This window comes from Corythoichthys intestinalis, chromosome 16 (genome assembly GCF_030265065.1).
Source record: "Corythoichthys intestinalis isolate RoL2023-P3 chromosome 16, ASM3026506v1, whole genome shotgun sequence".
NCBI classification, from domain to species: Eukaryota; Metazoa; Chordata; class Actinopteri; order Syngnathiformes; family Syngnathidae; genus Corythoichthys; species Corythoichthys intestinalis.
In genome coordinates, this window is record NC_080410.1 from 8,278,625 (window position 1) to 8,303,170 (window position 24,546).

The following is a 24,546-nucleotide window of genomic DNA, read 5'->3' on the forward strand; positions in this document are numbered from 1 at the left end:
GCTAAGCTCAGGTATTTTAATTAATTTTTAAATTTAAGTGTTGCTCTTGTGAGATGATCTGATCGGCAGTTGTGCAGAATGTTATTTTGTATTTGCATGAATGCTTTTTTTGAAGGTGCAATCTTAGCAAGCCTTTGTTTTACATCTCTTAAAATTGATTCTGAACGCATTGAAGGTTCCCAATCAGATTACTCGATAATCGATTATAATCTTGTTTGTACTCATGTTGCTGCCTCTAGTGCAGGTATACTTATCGATTGCGCCAGTGGCATGAAAACTAAACTATCATTTCACGATGAGAAAAAACAAACAAACAAACAAACAAACAAAAGTAATGTGACAGGTGATACGTACTGTAAAATGTAGTGAAATAAAAGTAAAAAGTACCACTTCATAATAGTACTCAAGTAAAGTACAAATACACAAAAATGTACTTAAGTATTTTTACTTTGTATATTCCACCACTGCTAAATATGTTTTTTTTTTTTTCAAATGCAGTAAAGCTGATCCAAATACAGTAAAGGGACGTGATTCATTCAAATGAAAGCTCTCTGCCCAATTATATTGTAACTAAGGCTTTCTTGGATTTGTGAATTGGCCTTATTAGTCTTGGAATCTATCTAGATAACAAAACCAACCTGGTCACCTAACCTGGCCAGATGATGTGCTCCATCTATGGGATAATAACATTTTCAACCTTACAGTGGAATCTTATTGCAGCTTGGGAAAAGTCTCAGGAAGTCAGAATGAATCTTCGAGGTGTCAGCAGCTTCGTCCCTTCTTCGAGATTTTCATATATAAACAAGTTAAACTGAAATACACTAGCTAGACTCTCAAAATAACCTATTACAGACTTGCTTGCAGTGGGATGTTGCCCTGTTATGCTAAAAGGTGTCATCTGAGGTTATAGAGGTATCTGATTCAGGTGAAGACCTCGGGCACCTCTTGTTGGAGGTGTTCCAAGCACATCCAGCTGGCCCCGACCCAGGGAAAGATGGACAAATTGCAGCTGATCTGACCTGTGAGCCAATTGAGTCTCACCCTCGTATGGATAAATGGTGCATAATTGATGGAACAACAGGATATATTTTCTTGTCTAATAGTTGTTTTGCAATTAATAAACAGTGAAGAAAATAAGAAAGCAATGCAATTAGAAAACAGAAGTTGTATAGTAATGTAATTATTTGGTGGAAGCAATTAAGAAGAAAAGCGCAAGGTAATGTAAAAGCCTGATGTAAATGAATAAAACGGATTTGTTCCAAAATTAGTAAAAAAAAAAATATATTAAAGGCAATCTTCTGCAACCCAAAAAAATCACAATAAATACACAATAAACATAATCAGTATAAACCTTTCTGGCCCAGACTGTAAATAAATCATAAGCATCGATGTATAGAGTACATTCATCTAATTTTAATGCCGGTTAGGGAGATACAGGAAAGTACTATCATGCCTGCAGTGGTAAATGAAGTCAAAGTAATCATCATGTAAAGATAATGCATGTTAAATTATTGACGCAAATCAAAGCTGCTTATGTGTGAATCAGAAAACAGGCTTTGCGGAGGTAAAGCAGTATTGTGGTAATGACAGGCTGTAAGCGTGGAGTGTCTAACTTTTTGTAAAATCTGTACAATATAAACACAAGCAGAGTGATCATACTATGTATTATTTTTTGGTAGCAGGGAAGTGTGTCTATTGTGTCTGCGTGACTGGTATCCATGATTACGGCTGTGCCTGCCAAACATTGTTCACTGTTGTGGTGCCAAAAGAGGGGTAGCCTTTGTGTGACGCCATACTGCTTCAATCCCATTTGGCTCATGTTGCTTGTATGCTCACTACGGCTTGCTTCCTTGCTCTTTGCATGTGAACGATACTTTAAAAAAAAAAAAAATGAAGTGCATTTGCTGCACTCTCTCTGGTTATCCATCCTGAAGTTTTGATACGATGCATCAGACTTATCCTGAGCCAAATGCTGAATTGAAACTTGAGCTACACATACTTTAATGGATTATTTCATTGGACAGTGGCTTTTCCCAACTCAGCATGCTGGCATAGCAGCATCGTTCTCCTGCACTGAGTGCAGCATTTGAGTTCGATTATAACCGGGCTTACAGAATTTGTTTTTCAATTAAGAATTCAGAACTGATTAAGACATGGTCGGAAGCTAAATCCACCGAGGCACTATTGACATTTACTGTGTTGCTCAACGAAAATGAAGTGTTACGGTGATATCGACTCTGTCAAGGCACCACAAACTACGGCGAATTCATCAACCAAGTTCATAATCATATAGTCATGTACAAAGTAAATAGTATGTGGATTATATTGAACAATGATGGGTGGATTTAACCTCGGGAAAATGATTTTGGCCTTTTTAATTTTTCTTTAAATGCGTATTCAGTACTGGGCATTTATTGCAAATTACCGTATTGGCCCGAATATAAGTGTTTTTTGCATTGAAATAAGAGTGAAAAAGAGGGGGTCGTCTTATATTCGCGGTCTAGACATATATACCCATTCACGACGCTAGATGGCACCAGATATCATTGAAGCAATGTTCTGTTATGACAGATATCAGCTACTCTCCCCATTCACGACGCTAGATGGCGCCAGATATCATTGAAGCGATGTTCTGTCATGACAGATCTTAGCTACTACTTTAACCAGTTTGCATTATTTTATTGCAATGCTTTTCCTTATTCAGATTTGTTTCAAGACTGCAGTTACAGTTAGACTTCACTTTGATCGTTAATGCAGTTATTGCAATTTTGTTGTTTTATCACAATAGATTGGTTTATTTACATTTCAAAAACCAGAAGCCATTCATTTATGAATGTGATTGCACTTTAGTTTCCATATTTAAATGTTCAGATATTAAGATTTGAATGAGGCAAAATAACATGCTTTTTCTATTAAATATATTGCTATAATCATTTGTTTCAGATGTACTGTAATAATTTTCTGTATAAAAAATAATTTGGTGTTCAAAAAGTCTTTTTTCAAACTTTAGTCTTGAAAAAGAGGGGGTCGTCTTATACATAATCAGGGCCGTCTTATATTCGGGCCAATACGGTACTTTCCTTCTCACTTCTTCAGCTAGCTAAATTGTGTCGTACGAACAGCAACTAGCATTCCTGTGCTGGAATATCCCTATTGGTTCCAAATCAGTGGGGAATGCTCTAAGACTGCAAGGGAAGCTCAGCTTCACTAAAAGTGTAAAAAAAAAAGTGATCAAATCTGTGGTGTCGATAGTACATGTCATTGACTAAATATGCACTACAACACGTTCAACTTTTGTTCAGAAGTAGCTTCTTATCACTGGTTACGATACGGCTTGCTTTTCATTCATTCGCGCAGCTTCACAGTCATGTGAAGAGTGAGTTGAGAGGTCATTGTTCCACTACAGCGAAACGAGCTGAGTCATTGGCTAAAGGCTGGGTTTATCCCGACCATCGGACGCTCAGCGTCTCTGGGGGTCTATGGGCAGTGGGTGGGACTCGGACACCTTATGCATGATGATTGGATGATTTAACTAAGGCTAAATCCCTTTTTGATTGCCAGCAAAATTAGTGAATCAGCACTACAATGGTGGAAACGTTCCTGGTAGTATTTTTTTTCAGTCTTCATTCTGTTGTTCTGAGTTAAACTGGATACTGTCTTAATAATCCTAGTACCACTTTCTTTGTTATAAACGACTAGCGAAAAATCACTTCTATTTTTTTTTTTTTTCCCCATTTTATTTCTTTTTTGTAGCTGCTTGTATTTAGGGACTGTTTTTTTTTATCGCTCTGCACTTTCTTTCTCTACCAAGCAGTGGGTGCCGCTGAGCCCCTCCACTGTCACGAAGCACTCACAGGCGGCCACAGTTTGAGCTTGCCCTCAGTGAAAGATCAGCATCCGCCACTGTTCCAAATCCAAGGAGCATTCCAGCTTGCAAATGCAGACGAGGACAACATCTTTTACGTTTCTCAACTCATTGGCTGCCATTGACAGCAGTACACATCCAATCTATTTGGAGTAGTGGGTAGGCAGTTCATTCACTGCCAACCCTCCTACTTGATTGGACGTCTACTAGTAATGAATTCATTGGCTGCCATTGACAGCGCAATAAACTCTGACTGCCAATGACGGCGCAAGACGTCCAATCCTTTTTCACTGTGGGTAAACGCCTCCCAACACCACTGCTTCACTGCATGGGCAAAGTCATTATGTCAATGATTGATTTACCTGTCAATGTGCTTATGGTGGTCTTGAAAATAATCACAGTATCATTAGAGCTAGACTGTGCAAACAAAATTATTCTCCGCATGGGGTCGAACTGATTTATTGATGAGAGCAAACCATGGCAGCCCTCACAACTTTCAAGTAAAACTATTGTAGATCAAAGTTGGAAACCCATACAGCACTATCTCTCCTGTAGCTGAACCAGGATTTGAATGATTCAGGTCTGCTTGAACTGTATATAACCCATTGACTGCCATCTGGACCCCTCAGTCAAAATGGATTAGACTTCTATCGCTGTCAATGCTAACCAATACTTTAACGCACAGCTAGGGCCGCAATACAAAGGTTCCTCTACTTGTTTTACAAAACACACAGACATGGAAACCCTACTTGAGTTATTCAGCTCACAATAGAACATCAAAATCAGAAGTACAGTATGACCCTCTTTTGCTAAAAAACAATAAGCTCTTATAATATGTGATGCACAGGAAATAGATTTAATTAGGACTGTAAAACGATTAAAATTTTCAATCGAGTTAATTACAGCTTAAAAATTAATTGTAATTAATCGCAATTCAAACCATCTATAAAATATGCCATATTTTTCTGTAAATTATTGTTGGAATGGAAAGATAAGACACAAGACGGATATATTCCAGATATATACATTCAACATATTGTACATAAGTACTGTATTTGTTTATTATAACAATCAATTCACAAGATTGCATTAACATTATTAACATTCTGTTAAAGCAATCCATGGATAGAAAGACTAGTCGTTCTTAAAAGATAAATGTTAGTACAAGTTATAGAAATTTTATATTAAAACCCCTCTTAATGTTTTCGTTTTAATAAAATTTTTAATAAAAAAAATGACCTAGTAGCTCGCCATTGTTGATGTCAATAATAAGACAACGCTCATGGTGCTGAAACCCATAAAATCAGTCGCACCCAAGCGCCAGCAGAGGGCGACAAAACAATAAAAAAACACAAGTAACAAGTGGACATTACACTGTGCTGTCATTTTAATCTGTTTGAGCGTGGCATGTGCGTTAAATACGTCAAATATTTTAACGTGATCAGTTTTAAAAAATTACCGCCCGTTAACGCGATATTTTGACAGCCCTAGATTTAATACATTTTTAATTACTTAGTAAATAATGATACAAGTGTTACAAAAGTTTCACCCACGAAAATGACCGGCCAAAAATGTTAAATATATCAAATAGTGCTGTAGCCTAAACCTAACCAGTTGAAACGGAAGCAGCACAGTACCATACAGATTTTGGCTCAAATATAAAGCTATCTAATCATCTACTAATACTTTCAAATAGTGGTTTGGACTTTTAAGACTGATGTAGGACATTGGATTGAGTTGTGTTGTCTGTTTTCTGTGTGGATTAATTGTTTTGCTATTTTCAATCGTCTTAAATGCATTGCTCACTTACGGTTGGCAGGGGAGCAAATTGGATGACTATTGAGTGGAAATGGGGACATCTTGAGGTTGATTGGTACTGCTATGGAATATGGAGTCCCATCAATGTAGCAAGTCAGAGCAAATTGGGCGCCCTCTGCTGGCCAAATGTGCATTGCAGGAACAGCTCTATTTATGGCGATAATGATGAGACATTAAATGATGATAGAAAGTTTTATATCATTTTGATGATATATATATATATATATATATATATATATATATATACAGTATATCAAAATATCGCACAGCTTACGTTTTTAGATCTTGATGTAAACAATATTTTCTGAATAGTCAAATGAGGGATTATTATTTTTGTATTTCACTAAAATGAGATGCTTTTGTATTATTCCATGAATATTAGGTGTTAGGCTTAGAGTTGAGAGTGTTAGGGTTAAGATTCAAAACAGAATAAAAAAAAGATGTGATTAAAAGATGACTATTTTCATAGGCTAGCTCTGAAATGACACCAAAACATGACGACCTGTCATCTGTCACTGCATCCATAAATTGTCAGCAGTGCAGAACACATCATCTAGCCATATGCTTCATGTCCTTCTGACATCCCCTCTGTACCCCTCCCCCCCCACACACACACGTACACGCACACATACAGACTCAATCATTCATGCTCTCTGAGCAGTGGGTGTCCAGCGAGTCTCTCGAGGGAGATGAGGGTGTAAATTGTACAGCATGCGAGACGATGATGTCGATGTACTTTTCTGCCCTGGTTGGTGCAGAGTAGCTGATGTCATCCTTACATGTCTTACCTGGCTCCGTCACACTGATTCACGCACCGTCTCATCGCATTATCATACGACTCAGGCAAACCCATCCACACACAGCCATGTGCACCACTCCAGGAACACGATGGGGCCTTTTTGAGCGTTAAATGGGAATTTGAAGGGAAATTAATTGGTAAAGAGGCTTAAATTGTAGAAAACAAGCATAACATTTTGGGGGAAACGTGTAAACATATTGGTTAGTAACAGTTCTTAGTAAGCTCTTCTTATGCTGTATGTTAAAAAAAAAAACCTATCCTTTATTGAATTGTATGAAATGTATTTTATAGCTGCGCCTTTTTGCATCACACCAACCTTTTAGAGTACTTGCCATGTTGGAGGACTACAGGACCGTTAGCCAAGCAAACAAACGATTCCCACAACTTGATGTGCTGAGAACCTGTTTACAAAATTACCATCCTTACACGTGACTAATGTAAAATGGAAACCTCAAGATATATACTGTGTCTAGCGCATACCCAAACAGCCTCTGTTTGACTCATCGAAGCTGAGTAGTCGTGACTGGAAAATTTACTTGTTACTCATCCTGTACGTCGTTCAACTGCCTGCAACACCCAGGCCATTTCCCACTCACATGTGTCTCCCACTATTATTAATAGAAGGGTAATCTTACGAAGGGTCTTTTCTCTCATGCAGGGGCTGAAGTGGTTCGGAATTATGTCCCTCAGCAGCAACAGAAGCAAGAGGAGGAGTAGAAGGAGCAGCGGCTGTGGCAGTCATGCTGTGCTGCTTTCCTTAACTCTACTGGTGGTGGTGACCTACATCACCGACCCCGTGGTGGCTCAAAAACAGCGAAGTGGAGGTGCCTCTGAAAAAGTGCCAGTCCTAAATATTGCGGTGATTCTCGGTCGCACACGATACATCTCTGACCGAGACATCCGAGCGTTATGGAGCAAAGAGGAGCCTGTCGATGTCAATGTGGTCAGTCTGCTTGTGAATGAGACCGACCCAAAAAGCATCATTACCCACATGTGCGACCTGATGTCCGGGACAAAGATCCATGGCGTGGTGTTCGGGGATGGCACGGACCAGGAGGCCATCGCCCAGATATTGGATTTTATTTCTTCCCAGACACTCATACCCATCCTGGGCATTCATGGAGGCTCGTCCATGATCATGGCCGATAAGGTACGGATGAATGCTAGAACTTGGTATGCAATTCATTTTAGAGGGGTTGACTTGAGTTCTTATACATTGTACTTTTATGAATGTGGTCATGGTTTGAATTTTGAATGAGTGAATGTCTTGAGTGAGTGATAAATCAGATTGATTTTAGTTAGAATAATTAATATAGTTTTTAGTGTTTATGAGTGAGCTTTACATTTCAATAAGTTCTGTTTTTGTTTCCATACCAAATACAAATTTACTACACCATTAGATTTTTTTCAGTATTGATACACATATATGTTAGAACTACTGACAGAATTGGGATGGTGTGCACTGTGTATTTTCTAAGTGGTTTCCTTGGGGGAAGCATTTTCTCCCCCATCTTGAAAACACAAATGAAACTTGCATCTGTGAATCACAGAATGTATAATGGGACAGAGGGGACGCAGAAAAGGTAAGTAAAGAAAACTATTGTTTTTGTAAAGTGTGTGCCACACATACACAATTTCTGGTTCAACTGGCATTAAAATGTTATTTTAAAGTGATTTGACTGAATACACAGGGGTCTAGACTAGATTCAGCAATTCAAAAGTAGTAGTTAAAGGTTGAAAAAACAATGTTGAAGCTCAGTGAAAATTTTATGCAAGGATACACAAACACCTGCCGCTGTTGCAAATTCAGTTACTTGTTGGACCATTCCCACACCAAAGTATCAGCCATGGTCATGTATCATGCATTGGGGCTGAGTTCACACACCTTGTCACATACCTCTGAATAAGTAAACTTATCATTTATTTTATCGCCATGAATATATACATATTTGATTACCTGTCCTCTTCAACTGCTCACACAAGAGGAACGGGAATCTGAGTATCCTTATAGGCTGAACAGTTTTACTGTGCCACATTTGAGTTTTGTGTACTCCTATTGAGGTTGTTTATATTGTGTTGTTTGTTCAGACAGAGAGAGAGAGAGGAAGAACAGACCAAAAAAAAAATCATTAACCCTTAGATGCATAAGTGGGTCAAAAATGACCCGGTGAGGTTGTTTTCTTGAGATATCTTCGGAATGAAAAATTGTTATCAATTCATATTCCAGATATTCCTCAAAAAACATGTTTTTGATATAATGCCATTCACTTTTTCACTTACTTTTTATACATTTGAAGAAATTGTCATTTTTTTATTACTACCCTAAGCTTCCACAAGTGTCTCAAAAATGACCAACATGTATTTTCTATGGAATCCAATGGGAATCTTTCATTCTTATCAACTTTGGCTGTCACGAATAAATTTACCCTGTACTACACAGACTAGGTATATAAAAAGTGACATCCCTTAAGAAGATTATTTTACACAGCAAGAGCTGATACGTGTACTGTAAGTATTATGTCCGTATAGTATTTTGTGTGTGTGTCATTCATGACTCCTTATTATTATTTATTAACAAATTAACCTACTTCATAACTAGCTAGCTAACTAAGGCTAGGTTCATACCGCTGGTCCTGTCTGTCTGTTTTTTCGGCGGACCCGTTCAGACTGCCTTTGTCCATTGAGCCTGTTCAAGTATCACACATGCGCTCTAATTCACAGTCCGAAATGCGCTGAGCAAACTGGCCTGCATGCGCAAGAGCATTGGAGCAGAGAGAAAACCGAGCTTTGTCAGGCTTATTCTCAACCCATTTTATTTTTTTATGACTGTTGTCAGGCCCGCTCCTTCCCCAAAAGCCGCGTTCAAGCTAGGCGCTAACGCTAATGCACAGCTGCATCGCTACCGTAGCACCCTGTCACTCTCGCTCTTTGCTGATATTAATTGCTGAATGAATTCCAATTTGGGGGACTTGACAGTTCGGACGGCAGCCACATTCTGGAAAAATGTGGCCCGGATGGGATTTCAACTACATACAAAAGTGACCTGGATCGAATTTGAAAATGGTCCACTATTATGCGACTTTTCCTGTTCAGTCGAGTCGGAAAAACACGAAAAAAAAATCGGATTTGTGCTAGATTTACAGCTGAAATGGTCCTACACATGTAGGATGACGGAGAGGCAGTGACGGGGTTGGACTCAAGTGTCCGAAATTTCTGATGATGAGGACCCAGACTATTGTCCAGGTGGCAGTTGCAGTTGTCCACCTGGAAATCCACCTGAACAGGATCAATCTGACTCATAAGATTCCACTTATGTGTCCTCTGAAGAAGAAAGTGTCCAAATCATGGCCAACAGAATGAGTTGGTAGGGCTCTAACTAGAGAGAATGACCGCCCACCCACGGCAAAACAGAGACACAATATCCTCAGAAATCGGTCAGTGCCTCCACAAGGGCTTAGCACCGCTGTCTCACCAAAAAGATGCATGGGAGCTCTTCATGAGGTGTTGTTGTTGCTTTTTTTTTTTTTTTTTCTAAATGTTAATTGAATCATAAAGATATTTCAAGCATGAAATCATTCTTGTGTGGCCTTAAATATCATACTAATTAATATACAACAATATACTTCTTCACCAAAATGGCATAAAAACATATTGGTACTAATATGCGTGATTTTTGACCCACTTATGGAAGAGTGTAGGGTTCAGTGACTTGTGCATCTAAGGGTTAAATATATATGCTACCTAAATACAAGTGTTGCAATCTACTCTTACTGAGGGGACAGCATGTGGGAGTAAATCCGAGCAAAACGGCTGGAAGCAGCTCATCCGCCATTGCTGGGGTGTGTTGCCCGCAGCACACACAGCCAGCAGATACTAGGGTTGCCAACCGTCCACTGAAAAACGGCATGGTCTCTTATTCAGAAAAAAAAGTACACATCTGGTATTAAGCTTACAATGTACACGCTGTGTCCTGTATTGTCATGAAAATCGAAAATATTGTTTTATTTGTAGAATGAATACTGGTATCGTGCTTTTCAAGAATATGTAAAGGAACATATTCTTCTGCCTCTCCTGTTTTCCGACCAATGAGCTGACAGAAAAATGACAATCACGCTCATCTTTTTGGTCGAGAGACTGTGAGTTGTCAATATGATACCGGAAGACAACATAGAGTATGGGAGATAAGTATGAGTGAAGCTTGAGTAAAAAGCAGGTTCAAAATGATGATCATTTGTTTTCTTGTTCTTCTCTGTGTACACTATTTTCTTCACTATAAGGCACACCGGAAAATAAGGCACACCTTTAATTAATGGCCTATTTTAAAACTGTTTTTATATATAGGGCACACTGCATTATAAGACACAGTGGTAGTAGTTCTTGGGGTTGCATTATGCATCCACTAGATGAAGTTGCGCTAAAGGGAATGCCATGCCATGATTAACTAATATTTATCCATTTACAAGGCGCATTTGAGAAAATTCAAGGCTTTTGGGTGCACCTTATAGTTCGGAAAATACAGTACTTTATTCTGTCAATTCTGTTATTCTGTGTTCTGTCAATTTTGTTTGGATTTCCACAATATATTTGTCGTGATCATTTGCTAAACTTATTGCTGAGGGGACTTTGAATGCACCTCAGCTTATGTATGCGTACTGTAACAATGCGTACATTGACATTAATTATTAGTTTTCGATGTGCTTATATCACTCAAATATGGATCTAATTCAGGTTTCAGTAAAATTATTATATTACACTTATTGAATTCATAAAAAGAATAAAAAAATAACTTTTGACATACAAAAAAAAAAAAAAAAAAATCTAAATGTGACGGTGTCATGTTGGCCGGCTCTAACAATGAGGTGTCCCTTATTTTTATTTTCAGGGAGTTGGCCACCCTAGCAGCAGCTAACGTTACTGTTTACATTGACTGACGCTGGGGTGTTTGCTACTGAGGTGTGTTAACACCCCGGTAATGGTGGCCTTCAGTAGAGAGCGACGTCCACAAATCTCTACTAGTCACTGCTCATTTGGCAGGATCACCTTAACTCTTTCTCTGCCACTGACAATCATGGACATCAAATCCATTCCCACTTGGATGGATTGTATTGACTCTTCATATTTCACTGCCATTGTCAATAAAACGATCGCTGCAAGCCCTCTCAGTCAAAATGGATTATACGTTGATCACCGCCAATGGCTGTCAATGAGTTAACAAAGTAAAAGGGTTATTTTCATGAATAAATCACACGTCAGTATGACCGATGAATGCTGAGTGCAAAAAAAAATTGGATTGTACCCCAGATTCACAAAGGCAAATATGAGTCTCTCTTCAAAATGACAATAGCAACTATCAACCAAGTATGCCCGACCCACATCACATTAACAGATTAACCTTAAAGAAATGCAAAGAGTATTACCATCATGTCTTGCAGTATATACTGTAATATCCTCATAGGAGCCATTAAGTACCATTTTGTAATTTTACATTATTTTGTATGAATAAGGGAAATAGTCATTGTGTAGGCCTGAAAAAAAAAAAAAAAAAAACACTGGCTCACTGATCACACACAACCTCCTCAGCTGATTTTCCACAAAAATCAGACCCTGTGACCCACAATAAAACAAGTAGTATGAAGAGGCTCTCAGGACTTTAGAACCTCAGATCAATGATCTCCTCGGTTTACAGTAAATATACAAATGTTTTAAAGTTACTGGAGTAATGGTTTATTGATCCTATAGTGTTTAACATGCCAACTTTTAAAGATGGGTAGGATGCAGTGATGGACAAAGATGAGTGACTTGGACCAGGTGAGGTGGAGCGATAATGCAAGGAAATGAATATCTAAATGATAATGTTGTAGACCGATAGTGAGGCTGATTAGAGGAGAATTCAAGAAGGTTCTAAATGGCACATAACATATACTACGCCTATTTCAGTAGTATGCACATTCTGAGTCTGATTTAGATTGTAATAAGCACAATGAAGACTCATATGAAGACTGAAGTGATTCAGCTCATTGACACGAGGTGTTTTCTCTACAGATACAGACGGGGAAGGAATAATACTTTCATGTGCGCAACCCACACCTTTGCTTTTATTTTCTCTCATCATTCCACTCCCTCATTGCCCATTGATAAGGTTCAAATCCACATGTATTATGATGCTGGCGCCTTCATTTGGCCAGTGTGTCACACGAAGACCCACAAACACAGACTCATCCTCCAGGTTAAGCTTCTATTTATGCTCCCTCTATGGACATGTGAAAGCCCTGTGAGTCATATATGTGTTTCTGATGATATCATCAGATGTGATACGTCAACTTTTCAGTGACCCTCCTGAGACAAGGCATTGTGGAATGTTTCATAATGGCTTCTTGGTTTTGGAAAAATGACTCCAGAGACTTTTATTGATATAACCTACATTTTATATGTTAATATTTTAGGGTCTTTCGTATTGGCCAGGTGACCTTTTCAAAAATGTTTCTTGGTAGACCAGCCGGGTCGGTCATGTTAAACTCTCCTGATAGTCTCAGAAAGAGAAAAAAAATCAAACAAGACAGAGACTTCGCAGGGACTAATTCGATGTCTCAGTGACATGGCTGTAACCTACTAAGAGTCGAAATCATTGCAACTTCCACTTCTTTGCAATAGCTATGCGAAGCACTTTCACTTTGTCACAATGACTGTCGTCACTTACAGTAAGCGACAAATTTCCAAATTTGACCTGTCAAACCTACTGACTGAGCCAGCATTGGCCATCTTTCGCTGTGAGTTGTGCCTGGGTTAGCAAGGCCCTATCAGGAGGTTTCTATAATACTATTAACGATCATTTGCATATAGGAAAAAAAAAACGATACCGATGTCGCAGCACATCACATGACTGACCTGACCAAACACTGCTAAATGCGTTGTAACTACACATACAATAAGAACATATCACATATTGTGAATTTATGATGGAAACTATGGCGAATTTTCATCACGTTCCTGTGTCGTCAGACGACAACTGGCATCCATCTCGTTGTTTTAGTCTCCCAAGACACGTTTTCAGCGCGTCATCGTGATGTCATCATCATGAAAAAATTGTTCGTTGACAAAATATTTTCGTTATCGTCATCGTTGACAAAAACAACACTGATGCAAGGAATGCTAGGCAATAGCCAATGACAGAGCAGCTATAAGTATGTTACGTTCAGTAAACCGTGGGAGCTGCGAGTAACGGCCATACTGTATTTTTGCCTTTCGTATCCTGAAATTTCTTTCGTAACAAGAGGCAATATATTCCAGATGAGGTGTCCTAACCTGAAAATTCCATATGTAGAGACGTTTGCTAGTAGAGGTACCACTGTACCTTAAAAAAAAAAAATGTCTGCCTTCATCGAATTTCTTACAGTCCAGCTAATTTCTCATTATTAAATTTTATTGTTTGCATTACTGCATGCACAGTGTGTTATAAATTCAAGGAGAAAACATTATATAATGTTAATCTACTGACAGTTATAAACATTTGTATATTAATGAATTGGCTGGCATTGACAGACGGTTGGCAGCGAATGAACAAATGCCATCCTCATGCTTCAAATAGATTGAACCTCTCCTGATAAACTCAATTCACAGTGAAAGTTTCTGAAGTGAGAATTTATTCATACATTTTGCCAATCGCTGTATCTCTATAACTACCATAGTTGTTGACTCATTTGCCTTAATAAATATAAATTAGAAATTACAAATCTATATATGAGTATATTAACTCATTGGCTAACACTGGCAGTGCTTGACGTCCAATCCATTTAAAGTGTGAGGGTTGGCATTAAATGAATGAACGTTCATTCGTTTTCACCCTTCCACTTTAAAGTGATTGTATGTCTATTAGTGATAAACTCATTGGCCGTCTTTGACAGCAATAGACGTCCAATTCATTTAAAGTGAGAGGGATGGTAACGAATTAATGACTGTCCAGTCCTTCCTCCTTAAATGGATTGGACGTCTTCAAGTGGTAAACTCATATGAATTCAAAGCAGAAGAATTATATATGAATTATTTAGTAGTTCAAGTGCTGTTGCTATGTTAAGGAAACGTGTATGTTGAAATTTATGCTACACTATCTTCAACATTAACCAGTCGTGCCATCCTTATTTTATGCATTTTTCCTTTAAAGTATAAGTAGTGGAGTCTATCCCCGCCTTGTTCAATCCAGATTTCCTCTAATCCTTTATGTGAAATATGAGGAGACGCTCGCCTCCAATGATTACTCCTTGTAAGACCCTCAGTATGTTTGTCTCTTCGTGATTATGCCTTCATGCTGTGTGTGTGAAATTTGCCTGCGAATATGCTTGATTGGCTTTGCATCGCTGTACTGTATGTATGCATATGTGTGTGAGAGTTTTCTTCTTCCCGTCAGGCTGAGTGCTCATCTTATTTCTCTATTTGCAACTTCCTCAGTCCTCACGCCTCTGTTTATACGTTAGCTCTTCACACAAAAGATCCCATCAAGGAGTCGCGGGGGTAAAATGTTTGCAGAAAATAGATAATAGTTCCTCTACAATGTTATTTTACGGTCACGTCGTTGCTGTCACAAGTCAGTGGCTGAATTGTTACTATCTCGAAATTCAATATGTGCACTTGATGCTTTGTGTTTCAAGTGGCAAGCTAAAGTCTAATATCATAAACACTGTTCAAGAATTCTCAGATACAGTTATGAATGAGTGTGGTCTAAGCGGGTCGCCACCCAACACCCCCCCGTACTGATTACTAGTGTTGCACCGACACCGATACAACTAAAATTAAAGTATCGGCGAGTACTAAGAAATGCCGTACGATATAGATTTACCTGCTGGTCGCTCTACCCGAGATGTCTGCCAGCTACGCTCGCCACCGTGAATAGATCGCAAGATGATGGCTCCAGTCATGTGGCGTCCAATCATCCTTCTGGTGTGAATTTTCACATCTAGACATCGAATCTATTTGAAGCAGGTGAGTGGCAGCGAATGTGCAGCACATCCCACTTTAAGTGGATTGGGTGTCTAGCGCTGTCAATGGCAGACAGTGAGTTAAGCAGTGTCTGACCAAGCCATGAGAGCAATTACTTTAAAGTCATATGAATGTGCAGTAATATACTGTAGTAATAAAAGAAAAATTGGTATTTGAAAAAAAAAAAGAAATTACGTACTAGTATCAGTACTAGTGTTGTTAATATTTCTGCCGGATTAATTTTTTTCAGTAGTGAGTAATCTAATTAATTACTTTTCCCATCTTTGCAACGCCTTTACTGAGGATGTGAAGGGGCGCGTTACTACAATTTGGTTGAAGTTCCCTGATTTTGTCAATGCTCCCTGGGATAGAGCAGAGCGTGGGTGACACCGTTGCAAACACGTCCTCGTTAGCATTCGCATTTAGCGTAGCGATCGTCATCTTCAAATCTCAGTCAACTGTTTTTTTTTTCATACAGTTCGTGGCATCCAGGTCGGTTTAATTAATTCAAAATAATGAACTGTTTTCCTGCTGAGTGTGCATTATCATCACCAAGTTGGCGTTGTCCTTGTTGACATTACAATATACAGTACGTACTTTTAGTATTACCAAGTCACTTGCCCTGAACTTTTTTTGAACGAAAGACAGGAGACACAGGAGATTTGGTGCCTCACCTTTATGTTGAAAAATATATCTATATATATTAGGGGTGTGATGATACACACAAGTCATGGTTTAGTACATACCTCGGTACTGGGGTCACGGTCCCGACATTTATAGTACTTTAAAATATTACAATGTATACACTGTATCCATTGTGTGTAAATATGTATACACTGTATATGTTTTAGTATGAGTATCTGCCGATCCCGATATTGACCGATCCGATTGCCTTTTTTTTTTGCTCCCGATTCAATTCCAATCATTCCCGATAATTTTTCCCGATCATATACATTTTGGCAATGCATTAAGAAAAAAATGAATAAAACTCGGACGAATATATACATTCAACATACAGTACATAAGTACTGTATTTGTTTATTATGACAATAAATCCTCAAGATGGCATTTACATTATTAACATTCTTTCTGTGAGAGGGATCCACGGATAGAGAGTCTTGTAATTCTTAAAGGATAAATGTGACTTTGTATATTGTGACTTAATATTGCCATCTAGTGTATTTGTTGACCTTTCAGTAAATGATACTGTAGCCATTTAACTTCTGCCCAAATGCATGATGGGAAGTGCAACCATGACTGTTCGTCGTGGTACCAATTGATATATCTTCTCTGCGTTGGGAAATAACATAGGGTGTTAAGAAAAAGATCAACTACTACCTTTCTTCCCCACATTGCTTCCCACGATTATTCCAATCGTTGGGAGAGGGATTGTAAGGCTTTAGCCATTTAAAAAAAGGCTCCAAAGGCTGCCAAAATTCTCTCTACTCATTTTACGCTGCCTTTTAGCTCTATGTACTGTATGGGTAAAACGGCGCCATTATCGATTGAATGCGACAATGCGTGAGTGGGTTGTGCAGCGCATGCGTTAATTGCGTTAAATATTGTAACGTAATAAATGTAAAAAATATTAATTCTCGCCGTTAACGCGATAAATTTGATAACCCCACCTTAAGCTTAAACTAAAGACTCTGGAAGAGTGTAACACATTATATCTGTAACGTTAAATACAATTAGAAAACGATTTAATTGAAAAAAAATATATATATATATTAAAAAAAGGCATGTCCGATATTTTTTTGCCGATTCCGATACTTTAAAAATGACGTGATCGGACCCGATCGATCGGCATCTCTAATATATATTTTTTTAAATTACACTTCGGGAAAAAAAGTGAAAAAAACGTGTCTTATATGTATCTCTTTCCAATGTTAAATCTGGATAAATACATTGAACACATTGAACATTTTTTTGAGACGGTCCTTAGTATGGTGCTGTGACAATAACTTCTGGGTTGCTTTTGATATATCGATGAACGAGGAGTGAGTATTATGGAAATTTAGAGAAAAGAGATGAGCCTTAAATCGCTTGATGCTGGTGACTACTTTCAAGAATTCAATTGGAGAACACTTTCCCTAAAGAAAACAAAAAGACATTTTCAGCTTCTTATGTTAGTCTCTATAAAACATTGTCAACCTTATTTCTTATTTTTACATATTGAATAATACCTGGCAAGGCGAGAGATGTCTCGCCTTTCTTTGATTTTTAAATCACTGTGCTTGATTGAGTCAAAAAAAAAAAAAAAAAAAAAAAAAAAAACACTTTTATATTATTGATTCAAATTTTTCATGCTCTTTATTTTTACTCTCTGGATTCTTGTTTATTCTTTTCTTGCTTTCTTGCATCAACACTTTAATTCTTGCACGCCCTCATTCCTTCATTCCTTGTGTGGGTGGATGTCTAGCCCCACATTGTTCCTGGGCTCTTGCAATTCTCACACTAAATGGTTATCGACTCCCTCCGAAGCCAGTAACGCCGACTAAATCACGTTAGTCATGGACACTCTTCATTCTGCATTTTAGTAGACTTCATACGCTACCTACATTTGTCATGCCCTATCTCATTTGTCTGTTGACTTTTGCTGTTGCAGCTGTTTTCTTTCCCAGTTTGAGGTGATACCCCATATATTTAATAATGGTTACAATACATCATGTAAGACAAAAAATGAAACAAAAACATCAAAAGAGGATGTTGTGAGACATTTCCCTGCCAGCTACGTTGTACCGTGTCATCATGTTATATAAGTCGGATGTGTCATCTGTTTGCATCTGCTTACTCTTCTACTTCTCCCTCTGGTTACAAATGCAATATTAGAATTTGGGGTGTGACAATATATTATTATGATGATATATATAACGATCCATTGTATCCCAATAGATTATCGATAGATTGTTTTAAAAGTTGTTAATGTTTTTAAAGGAACTAGCAGGTTGTTACTAAAATATTCAACTGGACCAACATTTTCTAATAGAATTGTGTCTTTATATGTTTACTCAATGGCACGGCGCAAGACAACCTATTCATTTTGACTTGGGGGGGTGAATTTGTTCATTCGCCTCTTTCAGTCAAAAAGAATTGGACGTCTAGCACCATCACTGGCTCTCAAACATGCTCACTCAAAGCCAATCCTTGGAATGAATTAATTAAATCAATCGTCTATCATTGTCAATGGCAGGCAATGAGTAATAAGAAGCAGTTGGAGGCATTTGTTTACATGAATTTTGCAATAATACGGTGTCGCTGTGTTAACTGTACAGTGGTACCTCAACATATGATGGCATCGAGATACAATCCTTTCGACACCCGACGTAAAATTTCTCAATGTGGTACACTCAAGGACACAGGACAGAGGTTGAGTCAACTTTAATCCATTTTAACTTACTGTGAATTTGATTTAGTTATTGCCACCACCTGTCATGTGCCACAGGTAAGTAACAGATGCTGTTAATTACACAAATTACCTGTGGGCGTTATTTTGACTAAATTCTTGTGATTTTGTCCAAAGTATGGCTTTTCCTTTGAAGTGTGATAGCTAAGTCATTTATGAATATTTTTTCCCTTTCAACCACTCAAAAATGTTCATTGGCATCAGACCTATCTACACATATATAGTTTTTATTTATTTATTTATTTATTTATTTATTTATTTATTTATTTTTTATAATGCCCCCTATGGACATTAATAGCAGTATTATTCTAATAGCAAAACTAACTATGCTGTATATAAATATATATAAAATAAAAGTGAGGAAAAATGTGGCATGGAAAATGAATGAATGAATGAAAAGTCTAATTTGAATATTTCATATGACATAGTTAGAGGCCATAGGTCATAACAACAAGCTTTCTTTGCAAGCATATTCATGTATTGGCCTTTGGCGTCCCCTAGTGGCTTTTGAGTGTTAAACCTCTCAACACACAAATTCCTCTATTTCCATGTTTTTGACTCGCCAAAGAAGCGATTGCATGAGTAATCACGGACAATGCATTATAACACATCAGGTTTACAGCATACCAAAAATTATGATTTATAATGGGTGTCAATGAGCCAGAACATGGCATTATTACAGTAATTTAGTGCGAATCTCCCCAACCTGTTTGCAATAAGTTAGAAATTGCAGCATGGTGCTATTTTGATGTTTACATGCTTTTTACTATCCTGGGGAAAATATTAGCTCTCTAGTGTAAATTTTCCAATGCGTTGTCTTTGATGAAACACAGAAAAAAACAAACAAAACAAAAAAAGCCAGAAAATGGACAAATAACACCGACGGGCTGAGAGAAGGATGACATGATTTTTCAAATGGTGCCAATATTTTTGTCTGGCCCATTTTTGGAGTTTTGTAAAATGATAATGATTTAATTTTTTTCCCGTTCTGTTTTGCATTTTTTCATTGCAAGCAAAATCAATGAAGATATTATTACCAAAGCATTTGTAATTGCGGTCATTTTCTGGGAAAATCTGAGCATTATCTGACAAAATTGCACGGGTGCCAATACTTTTGGCCAGCAGTGTAATATATATGTATTAAAGCCCGAATAGTCATTCAATATAACAGTATTTAACACAACGCACCTTATTTTTTTACTTATCTTATTAATATGACGTATATGCATGTTTTTGTACAGTTATTTTTATTTGGAGCTTCTGGGGGTATCTATGGGTACTTAAAGGGTTAATTATGGCTTACGTGGACATTCGGGTTACATAGCCAGCCTCGGAATGGAACTAGTTCATAACCCGAGGCCTACCTGTATTTATTTTGTTATGTGTATTGCTATTTGTAATTTTACCTGCAATATTTATTGAGAAATTGGCACAGGTTTTTGGGCTGTGGAACAAATGAATTGAATTATGATGTATTCTTATGGGAAAATCACGCTCGACATACGACTATTTGACTTACAAACCAGGTCCTTGAATGAATTAAATTCGTAAGTATAGGTACCACTGCACTTACAGATAATTTACACAGAAATAGTCTGTGAAGAAGTTTTTTGATATTGTTATTTATTTATTTTTTCTTTTAGAAATAGCTCGTTTTTCACTTTAATTTCTCTTAATTTCCTGACAGATCAATCAGTAATACAATGTATCACAAAAGTGGCTGTCTCCCAAGGAGCAAGCCTCTTGTGAAGACGGTACACACACAAAAAAAAAAAAAAAAAAAACGAAAAAAAAAAAAAAAAACTTGTTAACCTTTAAAGCACCAAAATCTCAAAATTGTGACACGAACATTGCTGACTTTACACCAAAGTATGGCATACATCTGCCATCTTTTGGTACAAAGTGGTAACTACGTCAGGGTTCTGGTTTGTTAAAAGTAAGCAACGTTCTTTCCTTAATTTTGCGCTTAAAGGGTTAAGCCACGTTCATTAGAATGTCAACTCAATGCCAGTGTAGCTCCGTAAATGCACACTTGGTCGTGGGGGAAACCATTTGTCTCGGCAACATTTTACCCATCTCTCGTTAGCACTTAGTTTGCTCGCTAATTGTGTGATATACACTAGAGGTAGAGCAGTGATAAATGTGCCCTGTAATATATTTCGCAACTGTTCGGCGGCCAGAACAATTCACCTGAACCTGGCATAAGATGCCTGCGTTAAAATTTAGTGGGCCATCGGAAAAGCAGCTGACCTTGGTTCATCTAGTTTTCGGCCGCTGCTGCACGATGCCTCCAAGAATTCACGGTGGTGATCCATCTTCTCTCTCCTCCTACACTGTCGTGCATTATTACAAAAATCCTAAAAAAAAAATAAATAAATAAAATAAAATAATAATAAAAATAAAATTAAAATTAAAAAACACCAGAGGAGGTAAAATTAAATTTATTGCTATAATTAAGTAATAAATTGTTCTCAGCCTTTGCACAGGTTTACAGCACCACAAATATTTTCTTGTATTTAGAAAAAAAAAAATAAATAAAATTTTATTTGAGGACCTTTAAGTCTCAGTCCATGTGTGTACCTTGCTTAAACAGTAATGAGAAGCTTTTGATGGAAAATGTAATAATGTGTGTGCGTGTGTGCTTGTGTTCGTATTGTGATCAAAGAACATTATTTATCCATTTCTGTTGCTGTCCCCCCTCAGGCGGTAATTACACACACACACGCACACAAAAACAGATGCACACTGATGCTCGGCTGTTTTGTTGTGTGTCAAATAAATAGGAATGAGACTGAGGGGAAACGGAGTGCGTCATGATTTATGTCCAATTACGGATTTGGGGACGTTTATTTTCATTTTGTGCAACTCCCATTCTACTGTTCCTTGAACACCTTTCCAGTGCTAAACCAGAGCTCCTGTTGCTCCCTCACGCATACTTAGGCAGATGATAACAAAGGGTATGAGTGCGATGCTGGTGTTGACATACTCATCAATACTCGCCCTGACAGATTTTAGAGTCGAAAGTTGGCCGTAAATGTTACTGTGTGCAATAATGACATCATGGGTGGTTTCTAAACTGCCTTTTACAGCCCTCTATGTTGTGTATATCGTGTGTGCAACTTCTTTATGTTGCAATATGTGTACAGTATTCCAAATGCTAGCCTAGAAGAGGCTTTTGTTCAGATGAAAAATGGCCTCTGACTTTTCAAGGAATGCTAATACATTTAGCTGCTTCTCTGACAATGTTTACACCCCACCTACCATCCTTCTCCCCCCAGTTGCCCTTCCCAATTCCCCCTCAACTTGTATTTCTACACACTTCTCTCTCATAGCAATAGTTCACATTTACATCTCGGTGAGTGTGCCATTTCTCAGTTGCACTATCCTTTTCGTCTCTCTTTTGCTGCATTTGAACTGTATCACAGTCGTGTCGGCAGCCATAAAAGCCCTCTCTTCCGTAATGAAATCGACTGAATGGCTTGACCTGACATGGTAAAATTAAAAGTTATGACCCATTTTAATCAGATCTATCTTATCTAGAGGCGTTTGGTAATAATTGACAACGGCTTGAGATGGAAGCGCCAACAGCGCTAGTCTAAATAGGAAAGATTAGGATGTTGGTTTTCATGCAGTTTTTATGCAGCTATATAGTTGTTTAGTGCTGTGTGATATAACAATATATATTGCTAAAACGATGTGAAACGTCCGACATTTTACATGTCTATCGCCATAATTAGACCTGTTCCTGCAATGCTAATTTTGAGACTGCAGATGGCGCTCAATTTGCACTGATTTACTGCATCGATGGGATTCCATATGCCATAGTAGTACCACCAATCGGCCTGAAGATGTCCCTATCTCCATTCAATACATAGCTAATTGGCTCAACCTGCCACCCGTACGAGAGTAATTCGTGCAAGACAATTGCAAATAGCAATATATTAATCCAAACAAAACAGAATTTTTTGTAATATAAATATTAATTTATTATTAATGATATGATAACTTCCTACACAGCCGTTTTAAAAGCCACTAGTTATTGTGCTGCTGCTGTTTACATTGGAGTGTTTTAGGTTGCAACACTACCTGCAACATTTAAACATTTGTGGCAGGTCAGTTTAACATCAATTTAAAAATAGTGAGTGGGGGAGAAGCTGTCATAATTATTGTATAATTATTGTATAATTGTTCACCAAGTCATTAAAAATTAATTATATTATGGCACATTGATATCGTGATATAAAATGGGTCATATCATGATAGATTTTTTCCATATCGCACTGCTCTAGTTCTGTCAATCACCATTTTCATTTCAACAGAATTGGTGTTATTTCACAGTTCTTTTCGTGAAATTTAAAATAAAATTACAGTCCCATCATTGCCTCATTTATCTACTTTGTACGGATTTGGACTTCTTTAAAGTAAGTGTTTACCTGTACTCTTTTTAAAAGTGTCATGTAATACATCATATAGCTGTCATTCAGACATGAACACTGGAGTCGTCTGTCATTCATTTTGTTTTAAGTTTAAAAAAGAAAACACGCACAACACAAGAACTAATCACTTGCTTTAAATATACAATCGTAAAGAACCTTGAATAATGTACATAGTGTTTTCAGCAACAAGTGATTGACAGCAAAGATAAGCGTTCTTTGCACAGTCAAGCAAGGTCAAAATCAGCTGGATAAATGAGCTTTTTCAAAAGATAAATGCTGACACCACCATAAAATTTCAATGCAATGCTTGAATTACTATTGAGTTGAGGAAACATTGAGGAAACATTCTTTTGCAACCGAGTTTTTTTTTTCTTTTCTTTTCTTTTTTTTCTGTTCATAATTACCGTTGCTCAGGGGCGGACTGGCCCGGGATCTTTTGAAATCCACCCAGCCGGCAACACACATACCTGTCTTGATGGGAACAAAAAATTGTGTTTGTTTTGGGCAATAATCATATTGTAAACAAAAACCTGAGCCCGTAATTATCCTACAGTATTGTAATAACAATAGTGGAGTGATTTTAAAGCATGTAGCGATTTTAATACAAACAGGTCATAATCTCTATAACGAACTATGACATGAGTAAACCATTACTTAGAGATCTGTAAGCCGATCTAAGTACACATGTGGGATTAATTTTCTAAATATTAGTACAGTAGAAATGCATAGTTTTGAATGTGTGAATAGTCAGAGAGGTCCACTACCAGTATTCACTAACCTTGGCCAGAATTTATTTAGAACTGTGGATTTACTGCACCACAAAAATGAGAACTGTAAACTGATCAAAATATGCATGTAGGACTTTTAATTCAAATTTTCTACATTTTGGTACAGTAAAAATGAGTAGTTTTGAGTATTGGAGATGTCCACTTCTAATATTTACCATCCTTATCCAGAACTTTTTTAGAATTACGGATTTACAGTACCACCAAAATGAGAAATGTAACCTACCATCTACTAAAACGACTCATTGCTCAGGGAAATCACATAAGATTGTACAGGCGACTTAATTTAATTTTTAAATGATGACAATGATGGTGTTATATATTTTCGAGTGTTTAGAGTGTTTTTAAGAGTTTGGAACAACGCGAGCACACAGAAGTCAACTGCCTTGCCGCTCGGTCGGAATGCATCTACCTTAATGCTTGGATGACATGGTGCGGTAATTTTAGGGTCCACCCTTTTGACCACG

The 24,546-nt window shown here is 37.6% G+C and overlaps 1 protein-coding gene across 2 annotated transcripts in view; it reads left to right on the forward strand.

Annotated features, from left to right (window-relative positions):
• The window catches only part of grin2aa (glutamate receptor, ionotropic, N-methyl D-aspartate 2A, a), a 311,778-nt gene that overhangs the window by 6,517 nt on the left and 280,715 nt on the right, over positions 1 to 24,546 (forward strand). The window contains exon 2 of one of the 2 annotated variants that reach the window (XM_057861597.1): positions 7,141 to 7,632. In XM_057861597.1, coding sequence (XP_057717580.1) covers positions 7,162 to 7,632 — 471 coding nt within the window. In that variant the 5' untranslated portion in view covers positions 7,141 to 7,161. Of the gene's footprint in view, positions 1 to 7,134; positions 7,633 to 24,546 lie in introns of those variants that run through there. The other variant, XM_057861596.1, reaches the window with a different exon arrangement.